This window comes from Nyctibius grandis, chromosome 1, assembly GCF_013368605.1.
Source record: "Nyctibius grandis isolate bNycGra1 chromosome 1, bNycGra1.pri, whole genome shotgun sequence".
In the NCBI taxonomy this organism is placed as follows: Eukaryota; Metazoa; Chordata; class Aves; order Nyctibiiformes; family Nyctibiidae; genus Nyctibius; species Nyctibius grandis.
The window spans coordinates 98,563,670-98,584,168 of NC_090658.1; the positions used below are offsets into that span (position 1 = coordinate 98,563,670).

A 20,499-nucleotide genomic window follows, 5' to 3' on the forward strand; every position below is an offset into this window, starting at 1 on the left:
GAACAGATAAGCACCCCCAAAGCAGGCAGCAGGCATCTGGGGATGTAAGGCTGCAGTCCCAGGCTGTGTGGAGAGGCTTCTCCTTCAGGACACAGGTAGAGGCAGGGACATGGGCAGCTGGTTGGGATCATTAACTGCTCTGTGTAGGTCCTTACTGGCTGATTGCCCTGGAGCTCTCAACTCTGCAACTTGATCTGCTTACAGGGAGTTCATGGCCAGAAAGGTGGAGTAACTGGGTGAGGGGGAGACATGGATTGCTGGGGGCCAGCTCCTGCTTAGGAAGGTGAGGAGGTGCAATGGAATGGGCAGAGGCAGGGACTGGCTTCTCCTGGGCCTCTGTGTGGGCTGGACACAGTAGCTGTAGCTGCTTCTTTTGGTTTCACTGACTTTCCCTGCCACTGTTAGGGGCACATTAGCAAGGGCTACTTCCATGGGAACCTGCAAGTAGGTGGTTTCCTTCTTTCAGAGGCAGGTGATATTATATCAGATATGTGATGCAGTGAAAGTTCAATTTGTATAGTCGAATATAGACATGTACAATATAATGAATTGCAGCAAGGGAGTGTTAAGTGATAGCAAAGAAATAACGTAGGTTATGCAGGATGAAAAAGTTTTCTTTTTGCTGTGTATTAAATGGTTAAAATGGAACGACTCTGATAAATGCTTGGCATTTTCCCTGTGTTACACCAAGTTTTCTAAAGACAACCTTGCTGATACAGTCCTGATATGATATTCTGTGGCTTTTAAACTCCGCTCAGCCCAGGCACTTTATTATGTCAACTCTCCTGAAGATTTAACTATGTTTGTGATTTTGTATGCCAGTGTTTCATACACACCATTGAGACTGTTCTTCATAAAATTATCCATTTGCTTTATTAATGCAAGACTGAGGGATCTGTTTTCTTAGAGGGAGTGTGTTGTCCAAATAGGCAGAAACACTTTGTATCTTGGACACTTCTCATTAAAATGATTCAGAGCAATACTGATGGAAAATGTAAACAGGAGCAGTTTGGTGTTGTTTCTGATTACCAAAAAGCACTAATTTAATAGATTTAGACCTTGGAGAAGCACTGGCAAAAAAAAAAAATCGCTTTTATTATCAATTTAAATGCACTGTTGGAAGGAAATGTATATAGCATAGATACATTTATCGTGGTACTTGATAATTAGCGAAACCCAAAGGCTTTAATGTCTTCATTCCTTTGTGGAAGCGTATGTGATTGTAAGTATGTGTAAATAAATGCTACTGCAAGGGAACTTAATCAATAATTTAATTTTTCTCTTGATATTGATTACCTAATAATAAAATTGATATTTAACATTAGTTAAACAATTTTTCAAAATGGTTTTGCAGAATCAAACATCAGGTTTTTTGTACCTTTTTATCCTAAATACTCTGTCCTTGGCAAACAGCTTGACTAGGTGTGGAACCCTCCCCATATTTCTGACCTTTTTTCACATTTCACAGGGCAAGGGGCTTCTTGGACCACCTGTAAGTATAATTTTTACAATTCATAAATATGCTGTTTAATGAATCTGTTTAAATATTAAAGCTGTTATACTGTAATAAAAAGTAAATCAGTGAAAAAGAGACTGTTTTAATCCTCATGTTCTATGTCTGTTACGTATGCTTTCTTCAACTACTTCTACTGAGGTTGCTTAGGTCTATGGTATATGGGGCAAGAATACTGGTGTCTGAAGGCATAGTTTGTTGTTTGAGAGAATTACATGTTCTCACTCCTTGGATGCTTGTTATAGAGGTATTGTATGGTCTAAAAATACTGTTTAACTTGGTTGTCATAGGGTCCAGCTGGTGCAGCAGGACTTCCTGGGGAAGTAGGTCGTGCTGGTCCACCTGTAAGTAGTACCATCTTTGCTAAAATGTAGGTTTATTCAATTGCTAGAAGGTACTAATGAATAATTACTGTGCTGTCTAAACACTATTTGGGTTATAACAGCGCTTGAAAACATATTTTTTTCCTCTGCAGTGATCACTGGTAGAGGAAAGTTTATATTTGAAGCTTATCAGAAATAAGGAACAATTAATATCACAAAGTTGGGGCTACCCATCAGAATTAAATGTTTCATATAGTGTTCAATACTCTACTTCTCCTCTTATTCAAGGAAAGCTAAAATCAAAAAGCAAACCTGCCAGAAATACAGGAAATGTGAAACTTACTTAACATTACATGCAGAACTTTAGCTTCTCACATATACAGTATGGTACATGAGCACATACTTTTTCTGTTTTCCATTTGCATATCAGCGAACATGGCAATTCAGTATTTCTTCTTAGTCTCATTTTAAGTGTGACTTCATCTACTGACCTTACTGCTAAACTGTGCACTCAGTTTCAGCACACTGTCATATTTCAACTCTGGAAAGCAAATTGTTAATTTACTTGAAATCTGAAATAGCACTGAAATTTTGTTTAATGAAGCCTACTTTTTCATGCACACATCTCCCCGTGTGTTGCGCTCAGTCATCTAAATGAATATAAAAAAGAATATTCAAAACTGCCAATTTGTCTCAGAAGATGAACCATCTAGCTCACTCTCTGGTCTGTAGCGAAGGCAGTAATGGATACCTAGGGAAGTGTACAGGCTATTTGTAAAATGACATTTTTCTGTCATACTGTCCCACATTCTGGCAGTTGGCAGTTCAGAGACTACCTGCATCTGTGTTGCCTTTTTCAAAAGCTATATATAAGCCTATCCTCCATTAATGTAGTCAGTCCCTTTTTGAATCTATTTGTATCACGGGCCTCCACAACACATTGTGATAATGAGTCCCACAATGTAATTATACATTGTGTGGAAAAGAAATATTCCTTTTTTAGTGTTTTTAAACCTATAGCTCATGCATTGTGAGAATTAGTGAATAATTTTTCTATATTCATCTTGTTAATTTCATTTATGATCTAATAACATATCAAACATAATATTGAAATGACAGTATTAAGTTAAAAGGTGGTCCCTGTCAGTATATTAGATTTATTTTAAATAAAAGCATTCAGAAAAAATAATTTGTAGGAGTTCTGTGTTGTCTTCTCTTCTGAAAGCACTGGACGTCAAAACTGCACAAACAGGAGAAGATTCTAACTTGGTAAATTCATCTTGGGCTCTGATTTTTTTCCTCTGTGCTTTGGGCATTTTTTCTAGTTACTAGGATTCTTTTAATTCAGAACTTAATAGCAGTTATGAGATAGAGGAGTGCATAGATGATCCTGTTGTCAGATGTTTCAGCTTTCTAAAGCAGCTGAAAATTATTTTTTCTTGTGACTCCTATTCCACAACTTGGCTCCCATTCTAATAAAAAATTGTTTTTCCTATTCTGCTATGACAGTCATGTTGTGGGCTTAGGTTTTAATTGGCTGCCTAGCCTGTCCTTCTGTAGCTACTTCATTTCTCACTGTTGTTGTGTGGTATGAATATGTAACTGCTGGTTTTTGTTATTACTATGAATCAACAAAATTACTTTACCCTTTTTAGGGAGATCCAGGAAAAAGAGGGCCACCAGGGCTACCAGGACCACCAGGTCCTCGGGTAAGTGATTGCCTTTAATATGTGCTAATGTCTGAATTATGTATTGTTGCTGCTTGAACAAAACTTCTCCTCAAGTCCTACAGCTAAGTCCTACAGCTGAATGCTGACTTTAGGATTTCAGCAGGCTATATTAATTCATAATGTCTAGAGGCTTGTGTTCAAAGCCTGAGATACAACTTATTTAATCATATCAACATTTGATCTTTCATTTAGAAAGCAAGTTTCTGGTCTTTATGGTTATAAAAGATAGTTTGAAATGCAAATCATGTAACTTCTGTCATGATGTCTTCCCATTTCTGCAAACGCTCTTAAATTGTAACTTTCACAGGTTTTAAACTTCCCTCTGCATTCTAGTATTACTGTAAATGTAGTCTTTGTTGGGCCTCACTGGTAGTGCTTCAGCAGAGGTAAACTTTTCTCTGTTAGGAGGAGAAAAATTTAATATTTGTCTCATGAGCCAGAAATATGTACTCCCAGGTGGGTAAAGTTCTCGTGTCTTTCGTGCAACTGGGCCTGCTACTTGCAAGGGATAGAAGAAAGCTTTACACCAGTGCTTTGCCTCTCTAGGGGAACGGTTATCTTCTTTGAGTCCCTTGGGAGGAGGAATGTGTGTTATGCCTTTGTCTTGTGGCTATTTACCTGCCCAGAGAGATAAAACGAAACATTTGGCAGACACATCGGAGGCTGGGTGCTGTGAAATGTGAACTGCTGGGAAACGTGTCATACTAATGTCTTTTTAAAAGCTGTACTGTTCCTCTGCTGGACAGACCCTAAATCCATATGCTTTATTTCTGCCATGTTTCTTGTTTTCATGGAAGATGTCAGAGAATTGGCAGAGGCATTGTAAAAAATATGAATGGTGAAGTGGAGAAGAATATTTAGGAAACAAGTAAAAATGAATTCTCAATAATGGCATATGCTGCTTCTGTTCCCTGACAGTTTTGTCCTTTTTGGATTTCTGAAGTGCCACAATCCCACTCCAGTTGATGACATTATGGACCCAAACATACCCTCAGCTTTTTTTAAATCCTTCTGTATAAAAGGAGACCAGCTCATTCCTTAAACTCCCCTGTGTTTCTCTCTGAAACAGTGTGCTCACTCTCACTGGACTTTAAAGAAACCAGCTGCTGCTGTGAAATCATATTTCTCCCTGTTGTGTCTCATAAGCCTCCCATTAGCTTCCATCAAGTATTAGATTTAATAGGAGGAATGGCCTTTCCCCCACTGCGTTCATCTTGTTGTACCCTGATCTCTAGTTTATTGCAATTCAATTAACTGCCAGACATCTCACTCATCTACGAATACTTGTGTTGTGGGAAGATTATTTTCTCTGTAAAGATCTGAATCTTTTGCTGAATGGTAGTAAGTTGGAAAAGTAAAAGTTACCCTTATTACAGAAATTGTCTTGGGTTCTGTTGGAAATTCATGGAGTTTGGATATATTTGCTTTATATTTAATAGAAAATATGTTTTAGGTAGCTTAAAAAATAAAATAAATAATTTGGTTTTCAGAAAAGTTGATCTAAATTAGAGGACAGGATTTTGCAGGTACCTGCAATCCTACAATAACATCCTACAGTTTAGGTGCTTTTCATGTTGGAGATCTTTTAGTTGACTATACTTCTGATTCCAGCTTTAGATAGTAGTATTTTCTGTTTTGTCTAATGACTATACTGTCTAATGAGTCAGGTCTGGTTATTTTCTCTTCATTGACTTTGATTAATTTCATTTAATTTAGGGAACAATTGGCCTGCAAGATGGTGACCCATTGGTAAGATAGTTGTCCAAGTTTTTTTTTTTTAAATAATCTCAGACAACCTTATTCAACCTATGTGGTAGTAACTATGTGGATGCTTTTCCAGTGTCCCAATGCTTGTCACCTGGCCGCCCAGGACATGCTGGGTTAATGGAATGAAGGTAAGAGAATCTGTTTGATCATGCATTCTTTACAGAGATATGGTCTCAAAGCACTAGGCAGGGCAATTGCTGGCTTGACAGAAGGGCAGTTCACTGTTAATTTCAAGAAACATTGCATCAGTGTGGATGCTTAAGGTTATTTCAACTCCTGACTGGCAAAATAACCTCTCATTGTTGAAATCTCTTACTGCTGCAATAATCTTCAGGGTAAAATTTATGTGTGGTCCTGAAAGGATTAGAATATGTGAAGGATTGCTTCATTCACTTTCTGGACCATTTGTAGTCTGACTCCAGAAACTCTAAATATTCCCTCAAATCTTTAGTCTTTTTTTCTTCTTTCTGTCTTCCTGGGAGACCTGTAACATACTAAATTGAAATAAACACTTTTTGAGTCTCATTTTATTTAAGATTTTTTTTTTAATGTATTCATTGCTGGTTTCTAGGCATATGGTTGACCTGAGGAAATTGTTATGGGGTAAGGTAGGAAGAAATACTGACCTGTCTGGAAATACAGTCTTGTTAGATCCTGGAGCAGATCTTTTTGAACATGGTACTTAATATGTGGTGTTAACTATATAGGTGAGGAAATATTGGTGAATGGGAATTGCAGAGGGAACAGCGAGACCATAGAATGGTTTGGATTGGAAGGGACCTTAAAGATCGTCTAGTTCCAACCCCCCTGCCACAGGCAGGGACACCTTTCCACTATACCAGGTTGCTCAAAGCCTCATCCAACCTGGCCTTAAACACTGACAGGGAGGGGGCATCCACAGCTTCTCTGGGCAACCTGTTCCAGTGTCTCACTACCCTCACAGTCAAGAATTTCTTCCTAAGATCTAATCTAAATCTACCCTCTTGCAGTTTAAAACCATTCCCTCTCATCCTATCACTACATGCCCTTGTAAAAAGCCCCTCTCCCGCTTTCCTTCAGGCCCCCTTCAGGTACTGGAAGGCTGCTAGAAGGTCTCCCCGGAGCCTTCTCTTCTTCAGGCTGAACAGCCCCAACTCTCTCAGCCTGTCCTCGTAGGAGAGGTGCTCCAGCCGTCTGGTCATCTTTGTGGCCCTCCTCTGGACTCACTTCAACAGCTCCATGTCCTTCTTATGTTGGGGGCCCCAGAGCTGGATGCAGTACTCTAGGCAGGATCTCACCAGAGCAGAGTAGAGGGGCAGAATCACCTTCCTCGACCTGCTGGCCACTCTGCTTTTGATGCAGCCCAGGATACGGTTGGCCTTCTGGGCTGCAAGCGCACATTGCTGGCTCATGTTGAGCTTCTCATCAACCATCACCCCCAAGTCCTTCTCCTCGGGGCTGCTCTCAATCCATTCTCCTCCCAGCCTGTATTTGTGCTTGGGATTGCCCCAACCCACATGCAGGACCTTGCACTTGGCCTTGTTGAACTTCCTGTGGTTGGCACAGGCCCAGCTCTCAAACCTGTCAAGATCCCTCTGGATGGCATCCCTTCCCTCCAGCACGTCGACCGCTCCACACAGCTTGGTGTCACTGGCAAACTTGCTGAGGGCGCACTCAATCCCACTGTCCATGTCACCAACAAAGATGTTAAACAGGACTGGTCCCCTGAGGAATGCCACTTGTCACTGGTCTCCACTTGGACATTGACCCGTTGACCGCAACTCTTTAAGTGCAACCATCCAGCCAATTCCATATCCACCGAGTGGTCCATCCATCAAGTCCATGTCCCTCCAATTTAGAGACAAGGATGTCACGCGGGACAGTGTCAAATGCTTTGCACAAGTCCAGGTAGATGACATCAGTTGCTCTTCCCCTACACACCAGTGCTGTAACCCCATCGTAGAAAGCCACCAAATTTGTCAGACATGATTTGCCCTTGGTGAAGACATGTTGGCTGTCACCAATCACCTCCTTGATTTCCATGTGCCTTAGCATAGTTTCCAGGAGTATCTGCTCCATGATATTGCCAGGCACAGAGGTAAGACTGACTGGCCTGTAGTTCCCCGGGTCTTCCTTTTTCCCCTTCTTGAAGATGGGGGTTATGTTTCCCCTGATAGTTCTGAGGAGTCTGTGTCTGTTTTGCAAAACTCAGTATTTTAATTTTTAATAATCTCTAATTATTTATTTTGGGTTTTACGTTTATTTTAGGGACAGAAAGGTTCAAAAGGAGACTCTGGTGAACCAGGAAAACAAGGTTATAAGGTAAAAAAAAAAAAAAAAGAGGAAAAAGTGCTGTTGTTTTTAGCAAGCAAATAGTAGTTTAGCCTCTTCTTCAAAAACAGTATTATGTTTTGTTAGAACTATTAATTGTTTTACCAGAATGCATGAAGAGATGCTACATATCATAGTGCTTCAGAGTAACCAAAGGCATATCTCTAGTCTTCATTCACCTGTACTTTACATTTATGGTGCAGAAGTCATGCTCTTCTTGTTTTTTATTTTGATCATTCAATTTAATTATTATGGAACTCATGGCAAAAATTGAAGTAAAATTTATTAATTGGAAAACTTCTAAAAGTTTAAATGCAGAAGAATTCTGTGGATTTACCAAGTAAATTGTTCTGTGGCACAGATGAGTAGTAACAGGAAGAATGAGAGGGGAAAAATGTATTTGAGTGGGAAAGGACAGTATAAGTTTATAGGCAAAAAAAGATTGTAATGATAGTAAAGAGACCAATCGTGATTCAGCTTGAAGACTGAAATGTGAACTCTTTTAAGGTGTTTAATTTGAATTAACCTTGTTTAATATTGAAATATTTGTAAGAAAAGTTGAGAAGATTTGCACTGGCTTAGTCCATGCTTCAGTGCTGGAGGAAAAAAAAATCAGATAAAAGTTTTTAAAAAAAAACCCCGCTCTCTATTCCTAAGCACATTGAAAAGAATATTAATTTATTAGAAACTGCTCGCCTATTTTTTTCCTGGATGTTGAGCACTTGTCTTGTGCTCCAAAACCCCTTTTTGCAAATTAAACTGGCAGTAAGTACTGTTGTTCCATTAGTGTGCACTATCATTGTATGAGAGAAGTTATAATCTAATCAAATAGAGGTTTGACCAGATAAGGCATTTTACCATTTTAATTTTCAAAAATTCTGAAGCACATTGTGGTATTGTGATGCAGAGCTACTAGCATATCCAGTCCATTCACAGATATGAGAATACCTTCATTACACTTTTAGTGTAAAAGAACAATACCTTAAAGAGGTTAATGTCAAGAAAAAAAGGAATGACAGATTAAGAGTAAAATATCATTATTCTTCTTTATACTGGGTTTGCTTTGAAATTACCCTTTTGACTAATAGTTCAATTGAATGTGAACCTAAATGAGTATCTATGTTCTGAGGAAGTAGTGTGACTTCATTTGGATTTCCTTCAAGCAGGACACGGTGACAGAAAACAGTAAGTAATAAATGTACCTCCTATGATGAGAGAGCAATATGCATGGTATGGATTAGCTACAGATGTATTCGTTTTTCTTTCCCAGGGTGAAGAAGGGGACCAAGGACCCAGTGGTGAAGTGGGAGCTCAAGGCCCTCCAGTAAAGTATTTCCTCTTAAATACTGTTACCCATTTGCTTTATTATGTCATATCTTTTTTTTATTCTTATTGTAAGAAAACAGATATTATAAAATCTCCACACACCTTTCTCTTTATTCTTCCATATTGTCTATAAGTGAAAACAGAATTATTTAAGTCCCTCCAAAAAGCTATTCTATGGCTTGGCACAAAGCTCTAAATAGATCTACGGAAAGGCTTATTTTGAAAAGTATTTCATGTCCTCAATTTTGTGTTGTGCTTAGATTGTGCAAATAGTTGGGATTTTTTTTTTCCTTGGCCTTCCTTTCCATAATTTTGATGACTCTGACTTCACCCTTGCAAAGCTAGTGTTTGTTGAAAACATGGTTAACTGTGAAATTCAGGCTTAGCTGAGTCTAGAGGATGAAGCAACAGCCACTGAAGAACAGATATTTTTTTAAATTTTATTTTTCTTCTTTTTTGCCTTTTTGCATGCCAAAGCAGCATCCTTCAATCATACCTATGATTTTGGAATTATTTTCTTGTCCTGCTTCACTTGACTTCTTTGTTCTGGCACATACCACCTCAGCTTGTTTCCTTGCGAGGAGCTCTTCTTATGGTTACCACAGCTGAACAGGCAATAGGGGACAGAATAAAGGGGTCATGCTAAGTAAGAGAAATAGGCATAGACCTTAAGCATAACACATTTAATTTCTATGGTTTATTTTCTGATGAGGTCTTATGCTTTTTTCCTAGGTATGAAACTATTTCATTAATGCCATTGGTGTCCAGATGTGACACTATACAGGAGCTTACCTTGATGCACACAACATCCAAATCCTAAATTACAGAATTCTCTATAAACATAAGACAACATAAACCTCTGGATTAGGACTCAAGAAAGATAAAGAATGAACAGAGACTAAGTAAAGGAAAGGGTGTAATCTTTCTTGTATTTGATGCTGAAAAAAGTATCTCTGGCACCGTAAAAAGTATCTCTGGCACCGTGGTGCAGAGAAAGTACTTGTGTAAGATGCAGCTTCTGCTGTCTGAAGGCCCTGTGGAGACCAGTTCATTTAATTCAGTTTGGTAAAGTTCTTCTATCACTGTGAAATAATACAGTAGAATTAAAAACCAAGTAGAGATTGACTTTCCTTTTTTTTTAAATGCATTACTCATTTCACTTCACTGTTTCACCAGTTAATGACCTTACAAACAAGCTTTAAAATAATTGTTTCTTATTAAAATGTAGGATTCATAATATGCAGAAAGTGCTGTCAGATAGACAACCTATGGAAAAGACGGTAGACAAGGCTTTAGAAACACAGATAGAGAGATTGTAGACTTTGTTGTATTTTTTTGTTTGTTTCTTACATAAACAAGTGTAAGGCTCAGACCCATAGAAGGGATTAGGAATCTGGTCTCCACAGCAGCACCTGCAATCCAACACTTTTATGTGATGCATTGACAAGAAGGCTTGCATAAGACTTGCAGCTCTGGGAGAGGTGTTGCTTTTGATAGAAAAGAGTGGGTACTGCAATGTGCCTACTTCCATCTCTGATCTTGAAACAAGGATTAGACTGGGTCTCTCCTTTATTGGGCTGCTGTAGTCACTGTTTCATTATCATGATTTTTCTCATGTTTTAGGCTGACAAAGCTTTAAATGTTCTGTGCAAGATTCCATCTACTTCATTGGGAGCAAGTAAAAGGGCATCCCATCTAGAGTCTGGTCAAGGAGTAGGTTTGCCTGTGCGGTGTTGAAGAGCCCGTAGCTATTTCATTAACACAGTTATAGCACATTCTTCTTGTTGCAGGACAAACATGTTCTGGCTGAGGGTTTGGTCTCTCTGCAGAGAGGAGTCATGTCATGTAGTTTCAGTCTCGCAGGAAGAGGAAAAAATTGAAACCAAATTTCCCACGAGACTGTATTTTGAAGGGAAATGATGGTAGTTGTGATACATCCTGCTGCACTAGGATGTCTACTCAGTCCAGCCTCTCAGATGTGGCAGGCATGTAAACTTAGCATCTGTATTCTCAAAAAATTTGCCCAATTTTGTCTACCTCTGGAGTTCTATAAAGTCTGATGGTACCTTTTTCCTGCATCTGTCCTATACTCCACTTCAGACAAATTAGCACTTTTGCAAATCTGACCTTCAAGTGTTCCTCTCGCACAGGCTGCACAGGGAGAATGCTTCAACTCTGTGGTAATCAAGAAGAGAAATCAGTGGGTTTTTTTCAGTCCTTAAGGCATATTTGTGGTTGTAGCATTCAACCTGATAGTTTTGTTATTCTTTTAAAAGTCTTAAATTAATAAAATATCAAATTACCATATAAATTTAATGTTCTAATACAGAAGTAGCTGTATTTCTCCTTTTATACTAAGAGAATAGTAAAATAAGCATAAAGAAAGCATGCAGAACTCTTGAGTCTTCCATCTGAAAACTAGGACAGTTCTGATGAAAAGATTTAAGCATAATTTGAATATACTTTTCATTTTCAGGGCATCCTAGGTATCAGAGGTATAACTGGTATAATGGGACCTAAAGGTAACAAAGTGAGTATTAACCTTTATTTCCATAAAATGGCCTGGATAAAAAAAAGTACACCTCTGAATGTTTTTAAACCTTGTTTAAATTTCTCATTTTTTTCCCCTGCATTTTCTCTCTCTCCTGCCAGCTGTATTTCCATAGCTACTGTACTTCTGGTTAGGAAGAAAGGCAGCTTGGTCCTTCTGATTAATGAAGTACATGTACTCTTCACACCTTTCCCTCTGATCCTTGGATTTATATTAGTTTGGCATATGTGCAAGTATGTAGTTTGCAAGATAGCAAGTTATAGCAGTTATAAACTATAGTATATTTTATTTAAAGCTAAAATTTATTAAGTAGTCCCTCCCGTAATTTGCATCTTCCAGAAGCCTTTTGCTTCCACTATCCCAGTTTTTATTGAGAGTTTGTTCTTTTCCCATTCTTTCTATCTTGTGCATCTTTTGTGTCTTAAATTGCTGTCAGTGGGATTCATGTTTATATGGGCTCTGATTTTGCTGGGTAATTTTCCTGCTGTTCATCAAAGTGTTTCTAGCTGTTATTTCAAAACTTGACTGTTGTTACATTTCTATTCTTATGATCTTGCTAAATCTCTATGGTAAAACTTCTGGAAGGAGTAAAATGTAGCAATCATGCCTACATTTTTGTGCTGTTTTGTCTGTTTGAAATATTTCCTACGTCTGTTTGACAAAGGAGTTCCGTACTCTCTGTAAACCTTTTTGAAAACATTTTTTTTCTCTCCATTTAAAATTACTTACGGGGCAGCAATTGCATTGTTTCCTTGAAACACGATAAAAATAGCTGCACTGCACTTTTTGTTTTCTGTTCATATTTTGATGCTATTCTATCATGTGGTGAAGGATATAGTATTATTAAGGAAGAGACAGACATTTTTGGAAGTAACATAAAAGGTCTACCTCCTTGCTGTCTGATATGATTTTTTTAGAGAATGAACTGAATGTCGTTTTTTGAATTACATTTTTCCATAGTTAAAAAATATTGGTTTTCATAACTCCACAAAAAACCAAGATAGGTTAAAAAAAAGTTTGCTTAAGCTCCTTTGTGGTTTTTGCTTTTTTTTTTTTTTTTAAATTAGAGCTATAAAAACCCCTCAGCTGCAGAGAATTTGCAGCTCCCAGCAAACCAGGAGGAAGTGTAAGTTCTTAGTGTTTCAGCAATTCATTTTAATGCCTTGTGTTATCTACTTGTTTTGTAGGGAGCTCGTGGGCTTGATGGTGACCCTGGTCCCCAAGGTCTTCCTGGTGCACCTGTAAGTAGAGTGTGTGTTAGCCAAACTCTTCCCAGGGTCTACCCAGTTAGATACTAAGTCCTGAAACTTTGTGGCTGTAAATCAGAAAAGCCTCCGATTAATCCAATGCCATTGATTCCCCACGGGTCAGTAAATGATATGACAGTGATGCCCAGAATCTCTTACTGTCCCCAAGGAATTAGGGGTAAGGTAGATGAACACATTTTAGCCTCTTAGTATGTTATTGTTACCTCTTCATTCTGAGTGCTACTGTGCATTAGGGTGGCTTGGAATTTTTCAGGTTTTAAACTAGAAAAAATTAATTAGAACAAAACCTGTACAGGGCCGGTAGCTGTCAGCTGCAGTTTTAAGAAACTGCATTTTTAAACATAGTATGAGTTTAAGATGTCTGCTTTAACCAAGTGTGAATTGTACTGTTGTTGATTTACTGGAGGTTTTAGCTAATAAATACAAGTAAGTTTATTCTGGTTTTATTGCTAAAATAATATTTTTTTTTTCTTGTAGGGGGATCAAGGACAGAGAGGTCCACTGGGAGAGGCAGGTCCAAAGGGAGAAAGGGTGAGCACAGACAAATTTCAGCTCCTGTTGACTTGCAAACATGGGTTATGTATAGCATATAAACATACAGCATAATTAGTACTCTCAAAGTAATGCACATCTGAATGAGTATGTGTTGACACACTTTGCATCTGTCATTTCAATGTGTTTATTTTAATTTTTAAAAATTATTATTGTTCTTAGGGCCCTCAAGGTACAAGAGGAATAAATGGTCTTCCTGGGCCTAAAGGAGAGTCTGTATGTATATTTCATTTATTTGTTTGCTTCATGTCGTGCTACTTTGCATATCAGAGTGCTTGGGCGAACTCTCTCCAACAATACATTAATTTCTTTTTTTTTTTTTCTTTCAAGGGCTTACCAGGAGTTGATGGCCGGGAAGGGATCCCTGGAATGCCTGGAGCAAAAGTAAGGCACAGCTGGCATATATCTGAGCTTTGGTAGTGCCCTAGATTTGTTGACTCATTTGTGGCTTTTTATTGTGCTGCTGCCTGTGGCTTTACACACATTATTAGGGTAATTGAATGAATTTTTCCATCATACAGATCCAAAAGTACTCCAGCTCTGTGTTCCAGAAATAAAATTTTCCCTTTTGTTTGATTTGCATAAATTACAACTTAAAATGTTTTCAGGGTGAACCAGGAAAACCCGGAACTCCAGGTGATGCAGGGCTTCAGGGACTGCCAGTAAGTATCTGCTATTTTACCTTTGAAAGCTGGGCTCAGTTCAAATCACTGAAAGGCCATATATAGGTTAGCTTGATGCTGATGTTGGAGTAATTTAAGCAAAAACCTAAGCTAAAAGGCCCAGGAAGAGTATGTGTAATGTAAGGCAAAATTCTGCTAAGTGTATCCAAAACTTTTGCACAAAAGCCTAAATCTCCTCATGGTACCGTAGTGAGGAACTCAGTCTTACAAAACCTTTGTGGCCAGTATGCAGTTCTTTTAGGGTTTCTCATGTCTGAGACCCTGTGGATATTATAGTGTGACCCCACAATTAGAGCTGGTCTCATTGTATTGACTAGGGCCAAACCTATTCTCAGGGTGAGCTGTAAGAGCTGACCTGCTAGTCTAACGTACCTTAGACGAACAGTCATCTCCTTTTGATATTCTGCTGGCTCAGAACATCTGGAATGCATCACGCTCATACTTCTTTCTGTGGGGGGGAGTTTTCTAGTGTATCCCCTGTGGTGAAGTTATAGCGATAGGGAATCAGTAATGCTTTATGGACTCTTTTAGAAGGTAATCCTTGCACATTAACTGAGAAGTTTGAAAACTGTGCCAATTGTCAAAAGCTAAAGAGAAACTTCTTTGAAACACTATGCTGTAGGAGTAATTGCTGTGAGGATATACTGAAGCAGCTGTATTAAAACAGAACTGGAAGTAAATTTGTAATATGAAGTGAGCTCTTAAGCTTGGAAGAAAATTTGATAAAAGCATACTTCCTGTGAGCTGTTGCACAGAAGTGAGGAAAGGATGAAACGGACACAAACAGTATCTGTTAAACTCTCTACCTCCAGTCTCAGAATACTGGGACCAGGAATCTGTTTCTGGTCTAAGCCAGAAAAAGCCACAAATCCTCACTTTTCCATGCTCCTTTTGCCAGTTTATGAAGTAGGAATAATACTCCTTATCTGTTACTTTGTAAATAGAAAGAATTCAAGCTTGGTCTGTTATTGGATAAAAGTGCTTCAATATCAAGTAAAAGGACTAGAAATACTTTAACATGAGAAAGATGGTTTTTGACACCGTTTCCAATCCCCTTAAGAACAAATAAACAGTGTAAATGTTATTTCTTTCAGGGTTTACCAGGCTCTCCAGGTGTGAAAGGCATTCCTGGCCCAAAGGTAAATCATCTTGAGTGTTGACTTTCTTATACTGTATTCGTGCTTATCAAGTTCTAAAGTATTCAGTGAAATTATATTAACTTTCCGTTGTGGTAAGAGACAAGCCTTTGGCTGAACGAGTTAAATATATTCTTTTATCAACTCTAGTCCTGTGCTTTTTCATGATTCCTTTATTACGTGTTGTGGTTTTCATGATTCCAGGTGGTAAATAATAACTAGAAAAGGTCATTTGCTTTTAAATTTGTGGAAATCATTGCTAGAGGAGGCATGTGACATGGGTACCTCACTGCAGTTTGAAATGAGGGATCTTGTAATAAGAATAATATTTATAGCTGCCCTAAGTTGATTGAATCATAGACATTGTCATATCTATTTACATACCACCAAATTGCAGTATCAATTTCAATTAAGTTTAAAAAAGTATTGTATGATTGAGACTATGGAGTGTTTCAGACAATAATGTTTGAGTTTAGTTTTAAGTAATTGTAAAAGAAAACTAGATTGAGATGTGAATTTCTTCTGCATTTGATGGAATTATATTATTCTTCTGTGATTTAAGAGCAGCAATTAAGTCTATTTGGGATTTGTCCGTACGTAAATAACAAAATAACTGAAATCTGACTTTAGAAAAATTAGATAGAAGTAATTAGGTGAAAGTTAAACAAAAAAAAACAAAATTAAGATGGAAGTTAAAAAATGAATAAAGGCTGATTTTTTTTTTTTTAGACCTTATAGATTGCCTTTTTTTTTTTTTTATTTTAAAATGGAACAGTAAACCATTGGCTTGGCTAATATTTTTCATCTTTTGTCCAACAGGGTAATAGAGGTCCCCCTGGGGTTCCAGGTTTGATGGGAAATTCTGGTAAACAGGTAAGATCATTAATCTTATTCAAAAGATCTAGAAAAATTGCATTGTGCAAAAAATCACTTTTCAAATTTGTGGCGTTCTTCTTATCCCCAAAACAGGGTGAACAGGGACCCGAGGGAGAAGCAGGTCCAACAGGACCCCGGGGACCACCGGTAAGTACTGAATAAATGTCTAACTGAGTGTATGTAATATTGCAGTGTCTCGAGTTATAGTTGCTGAAGCTAACCATGAGGTAAAAATATTCAGCACAAGTGCTAATTTTTAAGGTAAATACTAGGTATCCTTTAACCCACTTCTGTACCAGGTGGATGTGCATCATCACACAGAGAAATCCAGAAACGTTCTACAACTGTTTCTGCTTTGTTGATAAATTAAATTTTAAACCTATCTTTATATTTTTCTGGTCTTTGTTTTTAAATATGCTGAGTAAAAGCCCAAACAGAGGGAATGAGGGTGGTTCGTGACAAAAAGCTGGAACCAAACTCTTGTTCTTGCACTGCAACTCCAACCACTGGTGTCGAAAAGCTTAAAGCTTAAATTCACTAGCTGTCAGTAGGTCACTTGCTATTTTCTTTAACAGTTTCAGCCTCTTAAAGAAGCTTGTACAGTATATTACAAGGCGTACTGTATATTGCAAGGTTTTGAACTTTGGACTAAGTATTCAGAACATGAATTTTGTGGCTAGGACCCATTTCTAGTGCATGTAATGTGAACAGTGAGACAAGGTGTGGAGGAAAGGTAGCTGTCTGTCCTAACTAGTAAAGAAAATGGCTAGATACTGTCCTCAGCCCCCTTGGTCAACTGGCAGGATGTTGTTTGTCTTCATACTCTAAACTCCCTTAACACCCCCTCACGTCTAAGAGCAGGCTGGGTGCAATCAAGTTGCATATGGGGAACAGTCTCTTGCCTGTGTTCTCAAAACAGTTCTTAGGCACAATTTTGGAAAGTCCAGTTAGCCTGAGAGAAAAGCATGCTAGCCATTCATCATGGATGATGGTGGGATGCTGCTTGGGCCTGTGCCTTGGCCCTTTCTGGTTAGTATTATGAATGTAGCTATAGTGATGTGAAGTATAGCATTTATCTCTACTTGGAAACACCTACATTGTAGTTTCTTTCACTGAAGAATTTTCCTTAACGCTAGAAAGATTCTGAAGACTGGAGAAATTGTTGCTGGATGGGTAGCTTGCTGGCAGGAAAGAAATGTGCTAAGGAAAGTGAACTGATAGCATTTGCTGAGGCTTAGTGTTCAAGACAAAGGACAACTGTTCCTGAGGCATGCTTGGAATGCTAGAGAGTCTGCTGGGAACAGATTGCTGATCCCCTCTAGAGTGGACCTGGCATGGACTGAAGTTACATAAGGCTGATCTAGTTTCCCTTTGCTGTTAATCATTCTATGAGGGATGAGAGGGTCAGTGATTTGAAGAAAATTTTTATATACCAAAATTCAGTCTGACAACATTGACAGGCTCCAGACTCTGCAACCAATTGCTTTTGCAAGCTTCTCCCTTGCCACAGATACCCTAGGGATACTTTCCTGGAAATTTTCTGAGCTTCTGCTATCATACAGTGATACAGAAGTTTACTCATGCAGTTGTAGGGTTATCATCTTCATACAGGGCTTAAAGAGTAACTGATAGGGATATATTTGTAAGGGTATTTCATAAGTCAGGAAATATCTTCTTTGAATTAAACTCTTAAACATACAGCAGCAGTCAGCCAAGGAGGCAGATTTCATTTTCTTCTGTTTTCTTCTGTGGTTTGCGTTACTGTGTGCTAGAGGCATTAATTCATGAGATCACATTTATTTTAGACTGAATCTTTGTATGAGTGCTGTGTCCACAGCTGCCTATGAATGATATAAAAAGGGGATTATATGAGCATACACTTGCTAGGATGGAATACAGATATCTTCAGCCTCCCATATACCAAACTTGCAAACATTTATTTTTGTTGTTTGTGTTTAAAAGTGTTGGGTACACTAGAAAAAGTTTTCTTTCCTGTTCTTCTTGAGCTGATATTTTGTATACTTGTAATAGGAATAAGAATTATAATTAAATCAGACCAAAGTAATTGCCCACTCTGATATGCACTGTAATCTGCTAAACTATGCTTTAATCCTTTCAATGTGAACACCAATTTACAAAACTGGCAGTCCATAGAACAGGAATTGACACACAAGGTTATTATTAGTAACCTGTAGTCAGATAGAAATACTTTGCAGACTAAATACAATGGTTTTTCTGTTTGTCACTCTAGAGACCAGCAAGACATCTGGATATCTTGCCTTTATTTTTATTGTGTTTACAAAGTGCATTCATTTTGGAAAACGTGAACATTAGAACAAAAGCATAGAAAGAAAAAAATTTTGGACAATACAAAATGGAGAAAGGAAGTAAATTATTGATAATAAAGTAAGTTTGCATGTAGAACATTAAACAGTAATCTACTTCTCATCTATAGTTCCTTTAAAGCTATAGAGAACCTTGAATAATAACTATGTTTAGCTTCCTTCTGCTCAAGACTACAGGCAGCATATGACTGGAATGGCTTTCTGGTTTCTTTTTTGGAAACACTGGAAAAAACATTATTTCTACACAGAAAACTGAAATGATCAGGATTTTTTGTTCAGGAAGGACACAGGGTGGGATTATTGAACCTTTGTCAACTTTGGGCCAAGTTGAGTTGTATTTGTTTTCAAGGCAGAATAAAGAGTGTTTTCTTTTCTTCTGCAGCATGTACATGTAGTAGATATATTTGAGCCTCAGCTTTTAGGATTCTGCCCGTACATTTCCAGGAAAAAAAAAATCTGCTAGTTAAATAATTCTGCATGCTGTGATTTTCTTTCATATATTTAGTTTACTATTCATCTGTTCAGTAAAACAGAAAGATGACTGGAACAACATGGAAATTTTGTCTTTCACTTCTAATTCGAACATATTCTCCATTCCACTCTAACTGTTTTGTCAGTTAACCTTATGTTTGCTTCATGTTATGCTACCCAATCCAAGTAATTACCAAACTCATTTGTGATTTAAACCTTGCTAAGCCAGTCTTCATGGCAGGTGGCCCAAAGGAAGCAATTCTCAAACATTAGAGTGTCATTCCTAATCAGTGGAATTTAGCCATGCTCCCTAAGCTGCTTAACCATTTTCTTCATATTTGCTGAGATTTACTAGATTTATTTTCCATATTACATCTGCAGAAAACAGTGACCCCTACCCCTGCTTTTTTCATCCCTTGTTTTTCTTCAGCTATTTAACCTTTAAATTGCTGACTTTTGGAGAACATGCATCCCATCCTGTGGTTTTGAAGTGAAAATAGAGCTTGGACCACTTAAGTAACCATTTAACTTAAAGTTCAATACTTGCCTAACAAACTGAGCAAACTGTTGATGTATATGCAGGCCAGCATATATATGTTGTTAAGGATTTAGGATGCAATACATATTTTCCTAACATTAGCAATAGAAGTTAAGTATCTAGCTGCCTAAGATTTGATATCATAGCCCCCCTGAGCGACTTCTGAGGGGCTCGGGTTGGTTGTGCTGACTTAGTGTCTTGAGGTGTCTTTGTCTCTCTGCTCATTTGTAAAGAGGGAGCCTGGAGAGCACCTTGGATTTGTTACTAATATGTCAGACAACCTAAAGTTAGATGAGAATACTTTTTCAGCATCTTAAATTACAGAATCACAGAATCGTCTTGGTTGGAAAGGACCTTTAAGATCATTGAGTCCAACCATTAACCTAACACTACCTAGTCAACCACTAAACAATATCCCTACACAATATCCCTAAGCACTACATCTACTTGTCTTTTAAATACCTCCAGGGATGGCGACTCCACCACTTACCTGGGCAGCCTGTTCCACTGCTTGATAATCCTTTCTGTTAAGAAATTTTCCTAACATCTAATCTAAAACCTCCCCTGGTGCAACTTGAGGCTGTTTCCTCTTGTTCTGTCGCTTGTTACCTGGGAGAAGAGACTAACACCCTCCCCGCTACAACCTCCTTTCAGGTACTTGCATACAGCAATAAGGTCTCCCCTGAGCCTCCTTTTCTCCAGGCTAAACAACCCCAGTTCCCTCAGCCGCTCCTCATAAGACTTTTTCTCCAGACCCTTCACCAGCTTCGTTGCTCTTCTTTGGACTTACTCCAGCACCTCAATGTCTTTCTTGTAGTGAGGGGCCCAAAACTGAACACAGTATTCAAGGTGTGGCCTCACCAGTGCTTAGTACAGGGGGATGACCACTTCCTTTGCCCTGCTGGCCACACTATTTCTGATCCAAGCCAGGATGCTGTTGGCATTCTTGGCCACCTGGGCACACTGCTGGCTCATATTCAGCTGGCCATCGATCAACACCCCCAGGTTCTTTTCTACCAGGCAGCTTTCCAGCCACTCTTCCCCAAGCCTGTAGCGTTGCATGGGGTTGTTGTGCCCCAAGTGCAGGACCCGACACTTGGCCTTGTTGAA

At 38.4% G+C, this 20,499-nt stretch overlaps 1 protein-coding gene across 1 annotated transcript in view; it reads left to right on the forward strand.

Moving 5' to 3' along the window:
* COL9A1 (collagen type IX alpha 1 chain) overlaps positions 1-20,499 on the forward strand; it is an 80,413-nt gene that overhangs the window by 32,203 nt on the left and 27,711 nt on the right. Inside the window, 17 exon segments of the mRNA XM_068396419.1 lie at positions 1,469-1,492; positions 1,804-1,857; positions 3,492-3,545; positions 5,283-5,315; positions 5,407-5,419; positions 5,422-5,456; positions 7,581-7,634; positions 8,914-8,967; positions 11,446-11,499; positions 12,708-12,761; positions 13,266-13,319; positions 13,503-13,556; positions 13,671-13,724; positions 13,949-14,002; positions 15,118-15,162; positions 15,979-16,032; positions 16,129-16,182. Coding sequence (XP_068252520.1) covers positions 1,469-1,492; positions 1,804-1,857; positions 3,492-3,545; positions 5,283-5,315; positions 5,407-5,419; positions 5,422-5,456; positions 7,581-7,634; positions 8,914-8,967; positions 11,446-11,499; positions 12,708-12,761; positions 13,266-13,319; positions 13,503-13,556; positions 13,671-13,724; positions 13,949-14,002; positions 15,118-15,162; positions 15,979-16,032; positions 16,129-16,182 — 798 coding nt within the window.